We start from the raw sequence: 17,376 nt of genomic DNA on the forward strand, positions 1-17,376 counted from the left end.
AAAAGAGTAAAAATACATACAGACCGACAGAAAAGAAGAGAGTAACAAGGAGAAAGAAGAGCAAAAAAAAAGCCTCTCCTGTGTGCTCAGCATATTAGAGGAGGTGCTGTGAGGCAGCAGTTAGACGGTGGGGGGGGGTCTAACAACACACACACACACACACACACACACACACAGATCCAAACACGCGCGTGCTGACCCTCCCACACACACTTGTAATTACACACAGACCCACACACACACAGACATTAATTGATCCCGCTGCAGCAAAAGCCGGCAGAAAGGCTAGACATGTGAAAGCCACCCTGTGGCCTCTACACACACACAAATAAATAGGCTACTCATATTACAGAGTTCCACACTTCAATTAGGGAGCAACTACAAAGGCTGCCGGACTTAAGCGTGGCAGAAGACCTTCACTGAAGAGTAGGAGGTATGGAAGACAGAGGCTCTAAACATATTAACATCCAATTTCTTCTAATGATGTGGCTTTTTAATGAAGTGCCTCGGGCAACTCTTTCCAGAAACAGGTTTTTCATGTGGTCTTTATTAAGTCTTTAAAACCCTACTCATGTTTAAATAAATACATGAATAAATAAAAATCCAGACAGGTGATGTAACGACAAGGTCTTAAGTTATTTTGAACCCTAGAGCCATTTTCTCCTTAGCTGAAATTATTTGGATGGATGAGAATCCATGATACAGACCGAGACTTGAGTAGGTTGAGAAGGTATTCAGAGTTTTCAGAGCAACCATGGGGCAATTTTTTTCGCTGTGGAATATGAATATATGCACCAGATATTGGCAGTGAAAGCAATGATGCTCTATTCCCTCTGATGCTTATTTTACCCCTTACTAAAGCTTTGTGTTATTTGCCTCTCAAAATTTACGATCATTCAGAGAAAAGACTGCTGTCATGTGTCTTTCTTGATAAATTAACAATTTGCTGTGTAATGCAACCCAGCAGGAACACTTGCCTTAATCTGGACATTCTTACTTTCAAGGAAACCAAAAGAAGAACAAAGAGAAAACAAAAGAAGCAGTGAACACTCTCCACCCTGGTTAGCTCTAATTTTCAACTGTCTCTTCCAGCATGATACATCATAACTGTGACTTAAAGGCAGACTTTAAAACCCCCCAAAAATACAGCAATTTTTCTTTACAGGAAATATCTGATCACTGACAGCAATCGTTTTGAAATCTAGCCAACCTTGACTTAAGAGCGAGGTTTTCTGGCAAGGATTTAATCAACCAATCAAACGCAAAATAGTCCTCAGCTCATGCTATATTTGAGGCAACAACAGTGCCAAGTAGTATAAGAAGCAGGAAGTATTTAATAATGACAAAAGTGAAGCACTTGTCAAAAAGTTGTTTGCTATTGGATGGCAATATAATAGATCATTCTTGTGTGTGTTAACAATTATTTGTGCATGAGGCTATGATACATTTAGTATTAATCAATGTATGATTTTTTTTTTTACATGGCAAGCCAATGGCAGTGTTATCTTGTTATTCCAACTGTTGATTTTGTCTGATCTCATTCCTGACTGAGTTCTTTTCTTCTTCTCGTTGCCAATGCTGGCAAATACTGCCTGAATTATGCTGCTAACAGTGTAAGATATGAAAAAAAAAACAATCCATTAACACAATAATCGCACACACCTAGATAACAACATGTCACAGTTATTAATGGCGACATTTTCGGTTGTTTAATTTCCTTTTGATTGTTGAGTTCTGAGTTAGTATTTCCCACACTGAGGCTTATGTTGCAATTAACAATAGTACACCGGATACAAATCAGTGTTTCCTGTATTTTATCTTGTTGGCCCTCCTATCAAGGTTTGTTTCTATAACACAAGATAGATTTAAGTTATTCAAATTCACATCACATTTCAGAGCCCAGCAGTTAGGACAAGGAGCATTGAATTGGATCTGACAAAGACTTCCACTGTGAAGAAGAAAAATAAAATGAAAAATTACTCAGCATTCAAAAAAGTTGACTTTCATACAGTCCTGCCTCCATTCACCTCTGCATTTCATTCCACACTTTAGGTATACGCATTCATGAATCCATAAACTCATGACAGGCTGTGATATATTGAAATTAATCTTCCATTTTCTTAAGTCACTGAAGTATTATATAGGCACTCAGTCTGTAAACAAAGGAATGAAGCCTGCCTAGATTGGTTCTTACCCAACACCCATTTTACAATATCTTTTATTAGCTATAAGCCATATTAGATTATACCAACCCGCTATTTTCTGCACTCTACTCTGTGTGCGGTTATTATATGTTCTACCTCCTCAGCTAAATGCAATCATAGAAAGGACCAGCCTCACCTATTGAGGCACTCCAAGGATTAGAGATGTTATTTAATTAATGCTTAACACTTCAGATTGATACTGTGACTTCATTTTAAAATCGAATTTAAATGAGAGATGATGGGATGGGCACTATGAGGAGGAAAATTCAGGTGGGTAAAAAATGAACAAATGACAAAAGAGACAAAAAAGCGTGGAGGGGCATGTAAAAATATGGATTTGGTATTAATAGCTGCAGGCACAACAACCTGACATCTTACTGCTTTACATTTATAATCGTGATATTTAAGTAATATGATGAAGGTCACTGCGAATCAAGCACAGTGCAGTTTGAACTACGCACTAATGCTGAAATATGTTGATTATGAACACGGCTGATGATACTGGCGTTAAAATAGATAAACGGCGCACCATAACTCAACGACATAAGCATGGTATAAAAGGAGCAGAGGTGAAATTGTAAAACAGTCGAAATTCCATTAAAATGGCAAGCACGATGCTAAAAATCAAATTTATTGCTCAGAAATTAGAATTGATCTTGGCACAAATCGTTGCTGCCAACTACAATGACTTATTCATACTGATTTTTTTGGAAAATGTTACTATGGAAATGGCCTAACACATTAACACTGGGAACCAAGATCAGAGGTATTTCTGTCCAGCTTTGTCTGTACGCTCATGGAAATGAATTAGTAATCAAGTCATTAGAATTTGCATAATTGTCTGTCACCGCACAGACAGATAGATATATAGATAGATAGTTAGACTGATTAATCTGTGTTACTTGGTGCTGGTTTCTGTGTGCAGCAGGTGTGAAGACTCTGCTCCTGTCCAGCCAGCTCTTGGTGTTTGTGACCTGCTGTTGGGATGTCTGCTACTGTGGTGGCGACTGCTTACTGTTCTGGGAGTCATCTGTTTTCAGGTCTGTTAAGCATGAAGCACCGGTGTTATGTGATGAATAGTTCTCACACATTTCCCATCACTGATCAGTTTCAGCTTTGGGTGGTTTGGCTCTTGGCTTGTACTGTACCTTGTTCATGGGAAAACAAGGAGGCAGTTATGAATGTGGGGACATAATTAAACTAACTATAAAACTATAATAACATTAAAGATATTGTGGGACAGTGGTGTAGAGAAAGTAGCGTGTGCTGATTGAGTTATTTGTAAAAGTGGAAGTAGATGTACGGTACTGTACCAACAGCAATTCACAGCTTATTCACACATCAAAACAATGGTTACGTATTACGATGTATTTTAAAGATGTCTGTGATGAAAGTTTTATGCCCTGTGTAAAAGTGTTTGTATTCTTTCATGAGTTTGATATTCATAAATCTGGTAGAACTCTTGACAGAGGCAAATATATAGAGGCAAAGTCAGATATATTGTTGTTGTTATTGTTGTTCCTGAAGCCCTAGGATGAGCAATGAATCAGGTCCAGAAGATAACCATAAATGTTCAGCAGTGAAGGAGGGCCAGAGATGTGTAAAGATGTCGACAAATGTGTATTTAGGGTTGTATCTTTCCATGTTGAACAGGGTATCTATGATCTCCTCAGTGCTGATATTGAACTATCAAATCAACTTGTTGTCTGTTGGGGACTTTTGGTCCAGAAGATCCCTCCTATCAATCCAAAATGAAGTTTATTATGACAGGCGTTATAGACAATGTACTGTCTTTTAGAACCTTGCTGTTTATTTTTCAGATGTTTAACATTCAGTATTGACAATATGATTAAAGCTGTGGTATTGCTCAAGCTGGTATTGTTTGTCACCTCCCTTAATGTAGTTGAACAGACCAATACATCATGTGTGCCCCTTTTAATTCTTTAAACAGAACCTGTGCCCTTAGAACAAGCCACTTATCCCCTCTGTCTCTCTGGTGCATCTCCTTAGTCTGGCTGCTGTTCAAAGGCTGAAAGCCTCAGTTATGGACATCTTATTGTATTCTTTAGTACTCAGCTCCTGCCCTTGAACATTACTGCACCAATTAAGCCATCTTACTGACTTGTTCATCTGCTTCTCTGTATTAGTTTCCAGCATTTCAAAGAGGGCACTGGCTAAGGTTTTACTTTGTGATCCTTAAACAAACAGGCTGCAATGACTTGCTTTCCTTGATGTAGGTTTAATCTTGTTCTTGATGCATGAAAGCAACGACTGCTCACTTTGTGCATTGGACTGGCTCCTTAAATTGCTGTGTAAATGAAGCATATCTTAATATGGACATTTGTGTTAAATGTGTGCATGAAATGTGGGCGTAATCTGTTTCCCCACTGTGATTGAAGGATACATAAATAGAAGTAGCTTTCTGATACTAAAATAGAACAGTGGTAGGTAGAATTCTGAGGTTTCAGGTAAGGATTATGTTATATTTTCCTTTAGTTCCGGACCTTGAGATATGTTGTTTTTCATACGTCTTGGGTTGGCAACATGACTGACAAACTGGAACGTTGTTCCATGATAATTGGTCCAAATGTTCTAGTATAGTATATATCCTATTGACCTTTCCTCTGGTGCTAGCAATTTCTATTTATTTAATAACCTGGTACTTTCTAAATTTGCATGATGGCTTGGATAGTTTGGGTTTTATTTGTTTCTGAGATTTCTGCTGCTGCAAATGTGTGTGAAGTGGAACAAATTTATTTCATCCTGCTCGTACCACTCAAATAAACCATAACTCCCCATTACAGGTGATGGCATTAATTACTGCAGAGGAGAGCTGTGAGCAAGCAAACCGAAGAGTGATGCATGTTCAGTGGCCTGAAGAGACCACCTTCTCCAGAGCATTAATCTTAATAACTGATAATCTCCTGAACTTTTCATCTAGCAACATCAGCAGGTCAAAATTTTACTTCTGTCTGATACTGGTCAAAAATGAATGACTTTCTCATCTTCTTCAGCTGTTTAGTGATGATTAACAAATATTAGCATGCTGATGTTGGCATTTAGGTCAAAGCACTGCTGTGCCTCAGTACAGCCTCACTGAGATATTCCTGCGGCTGGTAACTCTTAGTCCAGTCAAACCTCAGCCCAAACCATAGCTAAAGTTTCAAAGGTATGCTGTTGTAGCAACAAAATACGGTAGTGCCTTGATTTAGCATAGCATCTTTACCCCGAAACCCCACCGGGAACGTCATTGCACGTGGTTGCACCGCTGTTTTAATCTGTCCTGAAAGACCAGACTTTCAGACATTTGCTTGTTCATATTTGGTCATTTTCCTTTTGGACAATGTTTAGAAGAACATTTATGTTCTTCTAAATATGCTTCTACATGTGTAAATATGCTACCTAGTTCATTTGTTTCGCTTTTGTCAGTTTTTACAACCGGCATTTTGCACGGGGTATTTTATTTTGAAAATCCAGATTCTCTATGCTTTTTCTGTGTCTGGCTTCTGCTAGCTCAAGGTACTCTGTGCAAATTGAACAGCTGAGTGGAGGCCCACTTCTGGGACGCTTCTGAACCAGACCATAGTTGAGTCGGTGTGGTTTGAAACATTGACTAGAACGGCCGCTTATCACTGCGGCAACTGCGGCACACATGCAACGCTGCGCGTCTGCACCTGGTGGAATTCAGGGGTTAGGCTGGCATCTTTATTTTAGTGCTACCCACAGCTATTCCACTTTGGAAAAGGCCAGAAAGTCTATTGATACTTTACCAGCTGTGTTTATTTTAACACCAGATGTGTACCGTTTATGCAAATTCAAAAAAATAAAGGAAATATGCTAACTACTTAAACATTGTAAATTGTAGGGGCATCCAAAGCCAAATGGAAATGGAAATATGGTATTCTGAGGTATACTTCTACAATCTTTGATCATTAGGTGACTGCTCTTCAAACCATAAAAGGCTTACTTGGTCACTGAGCAGAGGATGGTACTTAAAATTAAAAGCAGCAATTTGACTTTTGAAAGGTGAGAAATTGAAATGGCCACTGACATACGCAGTTGCTCACATGTGCTATTAAATGATGAAAAAGCTTTTAAAGTTTCAGTTGAACACTGAATGATTGCATTTCAGAGCTGAATCAGGGGCACAAGACTGTATCCAACCATTTTCAAGCTCAGAGAATGTTGGCAGTCGCTCTGCTGGCCTCTGCAATGAGTTTGGATTTAGATGCAAAAATCTGCCAAACTGGTCTGTGTCACAAAAAAAGGAAGAAGGCACTGTTCTGCCTGAACAAATGATGCTGAATGAAGCTTTAGGAGTTTCTGGTAATGACAGATGGTGGAAGGAGTGAAGAGTTGATTTAATAAAACCACTCCATCATGTTTATCTTCTGGAAAACCAAACAGAGGAAGACAGGAGGGAAAAAGTATTACAAGATTTAAGAAAGAAGAAATAATACCACAAATAATGTCACAGGTGTGTATATATAGGTACAATTTTAAATATATATATATATAAATATATAAAAATATTATATTATGTTTAACTTTCTCAAATGTCAGGACTTCTATCAATTCCTTTCATTACTTACACTCAACCAACATTTTTCATTTCAGATTTATACTTCAACTCCTCTCAGTGTTTGAGCTTCCACTGATAGTATACTCAGCTCTATTGAGCAGCACACACACTTTAAACCCTTTTCAACATTTCCATTTAAACCACCATTTCAGTTCCTTTCAGGAATTCTGTTTTAACCACAATTCAGCTTCTTTCAGGGCTTCAATCTCAGGTACAACTTTATTTCCTTTAAAGCTTTTACTGTCACACAAAGACATTTCAGAAGTGCCAAAAGCTTAAGAAGACATCGAATTTGTTTCGTAAAGTTCCAACTGCAAATTTTCTACACCAAGAAAAACTGCATTTTTTTAAACACCTCCAAGTACCTCTTCAGCTAGACAAACTCTGCGCGACTGAGCTTTTGTTTAGCTCATTTACTCATGCCGAAGTAAAAGTAACAGCATTTTCCATTCCTCTCTGTGCTCACAGCAGATCATACAGTAAGTCTCTATCAGCCATTTAACCGGAGAACTGTGCCAGCAATTCCTCAGCACATTTGACAGTATGTGAAGCTGAGAATTGGGACTTCTACAAAACTGCAGTTGGCAAATCATTGGTGAAAGACATGGAGTTACCAATGTGAATGTGAGCTAAGGAAACTCAAATTGAATGTGTGTTTCTCCATGGGCTCTGCACCAACCATCAGAGGCGCAGAAAATGAAGCAAATGAAAAGAGCAATTGGAAATGCCTGTGGAAGCTGAATAATTGCAGTGATGGCAGCCCTCAGACTTTTGACTTTTCTGATTCTGATTTCTTAATGAACCATTTACATAAAAAGACACAAAGAAATGAAAAAATAATATGAACAAGAATTATTGGGCACTGAAGAGAGTGAAAGGGAAAAGAAAAGCAAGTGGTTGAGTCGCAGTCGGGAGATGCAGTTTAGGGGTGAAACTGCTTGATAAAACCACAGAGGTGAAATCACAGAGTGTGTTATTTTGTGTTTTGATGGGAAAAGAAATGCAATGAAATGAGCAACAGTGAGTGTGTACTTATTGTATATAGACCAAATAAATGCTATTTTTGCTCTTTGAAGGAACAAATGAATGCAGACTCTGTTTCATCTCAACAACCAAAAGACGTATAACATGTGCAGCTAACAGGCTTCTCCACCGCCATCTGTCTGGGTATAGAATAGTAATTTGGCAACCTAATACTCACAATAAGCACAATAATGTATTTTATGGGTGAATGTACAATGTGTCTCTGTGTGTGCTTGAGATCTCAGATAAGTGTATGCAGAAGCACTCCGTGTGTATTTTCATGACTGGGGAGTCAGTTGGTTTCACTGTGAGCAGCAAAGATCTGTGTGAGATCAACAACTCACAGTCGTCTTGATTAAAGACTACTGTGACCAGCTGTTTGTCTTCATTAACCAAAATCCCATACCGACTAGAACACACACATGCACACGCGATCTGCACACGCCATTATCTTTGCAAATTGTGGTTGGAGAAAATGTTTTCTGCGTTTCCCCCGTGATGTACTTTGCATCAACTTTTCCTGTGTTTCCTGTGCACAGATGACAGCTCTGTTACAATAGCATGAATGATTCCCTTCCACACATAAAAGTATGGACACATCTTTACACTTGGCATGAATAACAGGAAGTAATTGGAGACGACAAAAGGGGAGAAAAAAAGTAAAAAAAGAAAAAAAAAAAGAGTTGCTTGTCTGGCAGCTTGTGCTGGATTTCAAAACACTTCACATCATTGCAAAGGAATGCGTAAATGATTTGTAACACATCTCTGACTAAAGCTAAAAAGTGTCAAATGGCTGTGTATAAATACTGCAGCAATTTAGAACAAGTCTGACAAACACTATTTTTGATATTAGCGCAAGAAAAAATGACTCTCGCAATATGAAGGGTTTACTAATACTGCTGATCCCACTGAGAACAGCACAGTTGCATTGTTCAGCCATCAGTTTGTTATTTAGGTTCATCAGTCAATGCGATTGATTCTCATCAGCTCACACGGTACGTGCAGCATGTTCCATCACCATACAAATGTAAATGAGTGGTAAAGACATCAAACATAGATTTTTTTGAGTATTGTTTGATCTTTTTTTTTTTTAAACTGATTTTCTTTCAATACCTCAATTTGAGGAAAAATTTCAATATTTCCTTCAATGACTTTTCTATCACTTAACAATAGAGGCCGATGTTACATTTTTTTCTGAATACAAGCAGACACACAAGATCTCTGACAAATAAACCAGACCACAAATCTCATCAGCCATTCGATTCCAACTTAATAGTTTTTGAAAATGTGTTACACTGCACCAAACAAAGGTTTGATACCCAGCTCAGCCCAACATTTAACGGCGTGTTCAGGAGAAATACTGCCAAATACTGGACTTACATTCCACATATAGCAAGAATCCAGTGGAGCACCTGTCACTTTGTTGCTTGTATGTATTAGGACAGATCAATATATGCTCAATCACTTTGGAATTTGGAAGTCATGTCAAAAAAGATGAACATGTGTATTTGCTACACAAAATGATGCAAAACACAAAAAAATAGTACTGAGCTTTTTAATGTAGCTAGTTTAAGTTGTCATCAATAACCAAAACCTCGAATCTAAACCATTACATTGATATTTATGATTTTCTTTTGTTGCTTTTCACCCAGTATCCACAGTAAATCTAAAAATAGCTTCACCAACAAAGACCCCCTGAATTTACAACCCTATGGAAGCTGTAAGATCCTGACCCACCCACCGTGCATCGTGAAATCCTTTCATCTCTTTATCGTTTATTGTAATTTATTGTCCTTTTATAATTGCTTTTATCACATCTCTCTTAATTTATGGCATTTAATCTGTTATGTTTTTCCTTTTTACTTTTGACATCACCTGTGTGGCCGTCTTCTGGGTCAGCTGCTCTGTAAAGCTCTTTGTAAACTTGTTTTTCCAAAGGTGCTATATAAATGACTGGATCGTGTTGACTTTTACACATATAATCCATTTCTTTCTCATGTAGCTGTACTGTTTTTTTTTGTTCTTATCATCTTCCAACAGTTTTATTGCCATTTGATTTTTAGTTCCTGATGTGTTTTTAGGCGTTGTATCGAACTCAGTTTAAAAAGCTACAAATGCCACACATTACAAAAAAAAAGAAAAAAAGAATTGTGATTGCAATTTCTATTTTCTCTGTCTATGAGATGGAGATGTTTGATGATTGAGCAGGAAAAAAAATGTTCGTTTGAGGGATGTCTGCAGCAACAGTCAGGGTTAATGACAATAGACAGTTAAGAAAATAATGCATGACGAACCAAATTAAGTAATTTAACTAATTAACCAAATGAACTATTTCATTAAATACTATGCGAAAAGAAATGACTAGTCAGTGGCTGTTTTAGAAAGGGAGGAAGAACCTTTGGGGAAAATGAGTGCAGGTGTTGGCACATTATTAAATGACTTGTGAAAATGAAGCTTTAAAGATATCAGAGGCTAGTTGTGTATAAATACACACAAATAAAGTTGTATTATTTAGTTTGAAATGAAGAACATCTGTGCATTACAAAGAAATCCTGGAAAAAATAACGGAAAAGGAAAAGATTTACTTGTGCACGCAGGGAAACTTGTTTTTGCTGCTCAGTGTGCGATGTGGCAGTGACTTTAATCATAACCACTGCATGTTTAATTAATGGGAAAATAGTTTACTCTGTGTGGTGGCCCCCATATGGTAGGTGAGTCCCCACAATGTGATGGTGTGAACTGATCTATGTCCCCACAACATGAGTTATACAACCTCTCACACACAGACACACACGTACTTCGAAGACTCATGTCACAATCTCTCTCTCTTGCTGTGTTAAACCGTGCCTCTACTCAAACTAAATCCCTGGAGTGGAAATAAGAGCGAGAAAGTAAGAGAGCAAGAGCAGGAGGTAGAGAAAGCGAGACAGGGAGACAGACAGAGAGAATGAGATGGGATTACAGGGATAATGTGAGCAGATGGAGGGAGGTCGAGGCTCCATCAGGACTCTCCACTCCAAACGGATTAAAAGACTTCAACCGAGCCACCGACAACTGAACCACAGCGTTTCTTGCACTTTGAGACACCGAGCTGAGCCCAGCTTGCCCCCCCAGCGCCCACCTCTAAGCCCGGAAATGAAAACTTGACATCTTTCAGCGTGACGCAGTAAACAGTTAGGTCAGGGAAATGTATTTCAACCTGCTGTCCCTTTTCCTCTCTCCTGTCGAACACATAAAAGGTTAGGCTTTTGGGCTTTACTTTAAACCCATCCATTTAGGAATAATTTACGCTGATCCCCCACTTTAAACTTTGTATTAACATGCATCCTGTTAGAGCAACACACTTCAGACCTAGATGCAACCAAGGCTCATTAAAGATTCTGTCCCCCAGAGCAACACTGATCAGAAAGGGATTTGGCCACATAAGCAACAACATGTGACGTGTATTAAATCTTCATATACACTAAGCCATTTTACACCTCATAAATAACTCATACTTATTGTATCTAGTTGGATTTAGCTGATGGATTTAGCTGGATTACACATTAAAATGCTCTTCCTATGCACTCAACTCTCATTTCATAAAAAAATCAGAATAGGGCACCTGTCACTGCCTCTCATACATCGTATTTACATATTTTATAATTGACAATTTTGATTGTTCCTCTGCCACCAATATCCTGACAATTCATTCTTGACAAGAAATGTTATTATTTGAGCTGTCTCCTGTGAGTTTGATTCCCATTCATTTATAGAAAAAAATATAATAATGCAGTCTGTCAGAAAAGATGAAACTAGTTTAACTTTTGACAGACTGCAGGGGAAAAAACTGTCATTTACTAACTCATTTCATTGGCTGGTGAAATTAAAAAGAGTTTTCGAGAAGTGCCTACAATAACGCAACTTGGGTGACCGTGGATGGCAAAAGTCCCAGCTGAGTGCCTCCTTGAACAGCAGCTGAACGTATGCGTTGAAGCTTTATAAAGGAACTCCCTGAGGATGCTGTAAAACTGCAAGTGTATGGCAAAAAGTAACATTTACGACTCAAAGTATGTGGTGTTTCCATCGATATTAATGTGGTGTGATGGAAATGATTGTGACAAACATAGCATGCAGTTATTGGGAGTGTAAATTAGCATTGTGTGCCAAGAGCAGGCTCAGCGTCTTTTCTGCATCAGGATAGTTCACATTACAGAGACCAATAAGTCACATTGATTGGGTCAGTCCCCCAGTCAAATGCTGTTAACCGGTCTTAATGGAACAAGCAGTGAAACTACATTCTCCCAGTCAAGTTCTACAGACAGACAAACAAACAGCCAGACAGAACAGACAGAATTTCAAAGTCAATATTAGACTCTTTCTCTAGGATACATATTGTTTTTGCTCTCTGTATTCTGGTCTCTGATGCTCAGTGTCACAGTCAATTAGCCCAGTGTTTCATCCCTCCACATATGCATTTATTAATGTGAATGTGTCTGCATGTTAACTCCCTCTCTGTCTCTCTGCTCTCACTCTGCTTTATCCGCAGGTGATAATTAACCTGTTGGTACGGTGGCCGTTACGCGTCACGCTTCTCCCCTGACATCCCAGCATCTGTTGCTGCTGGCAGCAGCAACAGACACATTTACGCTGCCCTAATTTATCTAAGCACATGAATCATCATCAACACTGATGAATGTCAGTCAGTTTAACCTCTATTGTAAACACGGGGCACTCTGACACTGCTTACAGCCAGACTCCCCAGAGCAAAGGCTGATCTTGTCTCAGAGTCAAAGAAGTACTGGATCTGGTTAGTCCATGGATGGTAGGCCACTTGGGAATACTGGTGATGTAAACTGAGGTAACAAGGCACCCAGGATGGCAAAAAAGCAAAAGCATCTCAGGTTAGAACCCCACCGGTGCTGAATGGGGCTTTATGTGTGTGGCGTGGGGTTCCTTACCTCTCCCTCCATGAGCTTCCACCAAACACCAAAGTCAGCACAATATAATGTTCTAATATGTTCTTAGTTCTTCTCTTTATTATCATGAAAAGCATATAATGTAGCCTGTTCAGTGAATTCCAAACTATGGTCCTGGAACCATTAGAACCATAAGGGAAAAGTTCTAGAAAATTAGCTTTACATTAACATTAGACCAAACCTTTTTTTTTTTTTTATCCAATCTAGAAAGATGTTTTCAGTATTGGTCTCTCACTGTCTAACTATTAGAGCTCCACTTACAATGTGCAGTGTCAAGAAAAGAAGTGTTTCCCTGGGGCAATAGCATCAAAACTGATGAGAATCAAATCCAGGCTCTTCCTAAAGCCACTCTCCCTCTCCGTGCGTATTTACGCACAAAGTACAATGTGAAAAATTCAAGCAAATGACACAAGAATATGAAATGATAACAGAAGAGATCTTTTACTATTTAATATTTTGGACATATGTTGCCCAGAGTGTCTCGCAGAGAACACAAACGAGAAGTGCACTCTGAAACCGTCATATCCAGTCCCCCCCACCCCTCTCTCTCTCTCTCTCTCTCTCTCTCTCTCTCTCTCTCTCTCTCTCTTTCACACACTCTATCACACACACACAGACGCACCTCACAGTCGCTCGCTCACACATGCGTGCTCGGTCTTTCGCTCACCTCTTTTATCCTGAACTTTGACAGTGATCTCCACCAGAGGCTCAGTCTCTCGGTCCAGTCTCCGTGATATGACTATATCCCCGCTGTCCCGGGTCACGCTGACCGGTGAGCTCTCCACGTCGGGCTCCACCAGCTCAAACGCTGCCGACTGAAACCTCACCGGGTTCAGGTTCATCACCACTGAACCGATCCCTGCGTCCTCGGACACGTTGATGAAAACGGGGCTGTCTGATTCCATTACTGACCTGGACTTTCGCTCTGGTACTTTAATTTGAGATTTAGGTTTCCGTCTCTCCTGTTCGGGGTTCTGCGAGGGCGCCACGGGCCACTGCCGTGGATTGATCTCCACAGCGACGCTCTGGCTCGTGCGTGGTGGCCACCCGCGGTCCCGGGCAAACACTTTAAACTTAATCGGTTCATCCAGACCGAGGATGGAGTCCACCAGGAGGATGTCTCCGGTTTTGGGCACAGCGTAAAAACTCCCGTTTTGGGGCCGGGCGAAGTAGATGAGCTCTGCGTTCTTGCCGCTGTCATCGTCCCGCGCGGTGACCGTGTAGATCGATGTGCGGAGCGCAGTGGCATCATCCAGGCTCAGTTTCACATCGGCACCGGGAAACGTGGGCTGGTGGTCGTTGGTGTCCAGGACGTCCACTTTGATAGACGCCACCTCAGCGACTACCGGAGACTCCCCTTCCTCTTTCCGGGAGAGCCCCGCGCATTGCCCGCAACACAAACCAAGACCCAGTGCGTATTCACCCCGCTCCTCCCGGTCCAGAACCCCAGAAGTCTTCAATAAAATATGCCCCCGTTTGTGGTGCGCAAAGACTCGGAAATTCTCGCTCCCGTCTCCCATGAGTTTAAAGTGTGCTGCCGCTGTGCCGGATTCACCGGTACCGCACAGCCTCTGCGAGTTGAGCCGCTTTAACGGGACGCTCAGTCCGTTGACCCGGGAGCCCGGAGATGAGTTCTCAAATACATGCCCGTGAAAGAACGGCACCTGCTCCACGGTCCTGTTTCCGAGGGCGCACGAAACCAAAAGGGGTAAAAACGCAACCCAAATCATGTCTGGATATCTCAGTGACTCCACTGCACTAAAGCGCTCGTGCCACACCGAAATCCATGGGTGCCCTCGTTCCTTGGGGATATTTCTCCTCTTTCCCTTTATGATCCAAAACTTCCATTAAATTGGAACGCAAATATTTGTTGGCTCCATACTTCATCTCGACGCAGAAGAACTTTGTGTTTTGAACTGTGTGTCCTCCTCCTCTCCTGCTCTCCTCTGTTTGCTGTTTCACCAGCAGCGCTGTCTGTCTGTGCGCGTCCGAGGAAAAAAATGCTTCTTACAGCTCGAGTGCGCGCTTACCTCTCTCTCTCTCTCTCTCTCTCTCTCTCTCTCTCTCTCTCTATCTATCTATCTATCTCTCTGCGTGCGTTGTTTCCGACAGATCTCACCCGGGTATCACACTTAATCCACCTTACGTTTGAGTTGCTGCAAAGTGTGCGCAGCACACGTCGGCTCTGATTTTGAAATGGATCAAAGCTCTCATTGGAAGGAAATCAGTTTTGTTTGCCACGCAAATGGCCCGATGGTACGTGGTTCATCACGAGGATGTCACACAGAACCGGCTGTTTTACGCATGCATTGCCAAATCATCCAGCGCAATGCATTTGTAGCAGAGTGATGCAGCCTTAACGGAGCCTCTCATCGGAAATTAACTTCTCAGCAAAGGTTAGCTGCGAGTGGAATTAACTCGTGCTTGTGCGCGCGCACAAACACCAACACTGTCATAGACAACAATTGTCTGTGTATGTGTGTGTGTGCGTGTTTGTGTGTCAGGGCGATCCTCGGGGAAACAACCCAGCCACCCTTCTCCCTGTGATCAATGTCCAGTCTTGCACGTCCAGATCCATCACTCCTCTTTCCAATAACACGTCAGGCCATTGGATTAAAATAATGTAAAAATCGATCATTTTAAAACGCCTCCAGGGAGGCAAAGAGAAAATAAAGGCTTACAGCTCCAGGCAGGGTCTCACAACGACTCCAGAGCTGTCTTTATGTCACAGACAAGTGCCCTATTTGAACATGTTCATCACCCACTCTGTTTTGTTTTGGAGTTTTCAGTCTCCGGGGGCGTCTGTGAAAGTTTCAGACAGATCCCCAGTAACATAAAGAACAGTCTCAAATTTAATATAACAGATATTCACTTTCACATCAGCTCTTTTATATCCCCTCCCTGGATGGAATTCAATACTGAAGACCAAGAACAAAACCATTTTTCCATGTGTATTCCTGCTATTAAATATGTTTGTGGACCCAAAGCATGCTGCATGGTCATTATCTCATTCAAAGCACCAGTCTTCTGTGTGCTTTTGTGCCGTTTGAACTCCTACTCACTAAAACACTGCAACCTGTGCAGTTTTAAAGTTTAAAATCAGCAGTCCTTGGATAACACGAGTTTCAGGCTTTACACCAAAGCTGTGTTCATATATTCAAGCAAAGTTTGGTTTCGCGTGGGAGTGAAAATCCTTCGGTATTTAGCATAACATTTAAAATCAGTATGTCAAGGTGAGTTCACTCTGCAGTGTTTCACAGGTGAATAGCACAGTTTTGATGTCAAGGGATACATATAATTAGGAAATCGCAGCACAAAGAAATGCACCACAGTGAATGATGTGGTAGACGATTGAGCCATTACCTTGACTTAAAATTTCAGAATTATACACTTCAGACATCCATTATATGCGTCTGTGCAAAACTATTTCCGATAAATAAGCAAAGGTTGTATAACACAGATTGTGGCCTTGGCCACATGAAACGCATAAAATTGAACAGGGAGGTATTCATTTGAATACAGCTTTACCTGCTCAGAAAGGGACCATGCTGATCAGGTTGAAATCACATGACTGATTATCTTGACCCACAAGTGGATTTTCCTCCCTTGTTTAAAAAAAATATCCATTATGAGTAATACTGAGTAATGTTTCTGAAGTGTCTGTACTTCAACTTAAGTAATAAATTCAAGTTAATACAATAATTTAAACGCAGGACTTCAGCTTATAATTGAATATTTTTTTTATTGCATGGTTTAACTTGATGAATCATTTTTCCTGCAATAGTTATTTGATTAAAACATACTTACATACAGTAATAATAATAACAATGATTTGATTCTCTCTTGCTCATTAATTTAACACAGCTGACTGGTGAAATTATTTCATAAATTAATTACAAATCAAAAAAAAGCAACGGACTCTTTATTACAACACCTGGTACCTTTATAAGGTCTTATTTACATAAATGTTGTCCGAGGTTTGGTTAGTTAAGGTTAAGATTTGTACTGTACCTCTGTCCCCTGTATTGTATTTTATTGTATTGTGCTGTACAGTAGTGCATTATATTGTGTTATTTTGTCTGGGTTAGTCCTTCATCCTATTCCAATTGAAATCTATTAATAGACAAAAGGGAAAGGCCGATTTTTCTCTGTGGTATCATTTCCGTCATATGAAGTGCATCGCCATAAACACATTTTCAAAAGGAAAACAAACAGAGGGAGAAAAAGAAAGTGACAGACAGAGATAGATTTGGTCAGCTGTTAAGTCTGACTGTGGAGTAATATTCCCCACTGTGGCAGTGACAATGGCCCAGTGAGCAGCAGACTGAATCATCTCTTCCTCTCATCTCTTTCTGTATCTGTGTGCATCTTTGTCGGATTTTAAAATAAAACTCAATATGTATAATGCATCCCTCCCGTAACTGTTTGCTTATTCATGTTGCAGTCCAGAGACTGTCAGTATTAAAGACAGCTCTTCAGATGATCACGTCTCTGGAAACGTTACACATCCCAGTCTCCAAGCCAATAGACATTTGAAGATACAAGTACTGAAATCATGACAACAATGCTGTGACACACTTTCTATTAAACTGGACTTTTCTGTGCTGAT

General features: G+C 40.2%; 1 protein-coding gene across 1 annotated transcript in view; it reads right to left on the reverse strand.

The window, feature by feature from the left end:
- Positions 1–14,971, reverse strand: part of LOC109139107 (neural-cadherin) — a 267,154-nt gene extending 252,183 nt beyond the window's left edge. The window contains exon 1 of the mRNA XM_027281561.1: positions 13,435–14,971. Coding sequence (XP_027137362.1) covers positions 13,435–14,497 — 1,063 coding nt within the window. The 5' untranslated portion in view covers positions 14,498–14,971. The remainder of the gene's footprint in view (positions 1–13,434) is intronic.
- Positions 14,972–17,376: the final 2,405 nt, after the last annotated feature.

Source organism: Larimichthys crocea, chromosome VIII (genome assembly GCF_000972845.2).
Source record: "Larimichthys crocea isolate SSNF chromosome VIII, L_crocea_2.0, whole genome shotgun sequence".
NCBI lineage: Eukaryota > Metazoa > Chordata > Actinopteri > Sciaenidae > Larimichthys > Larimichthys crocea.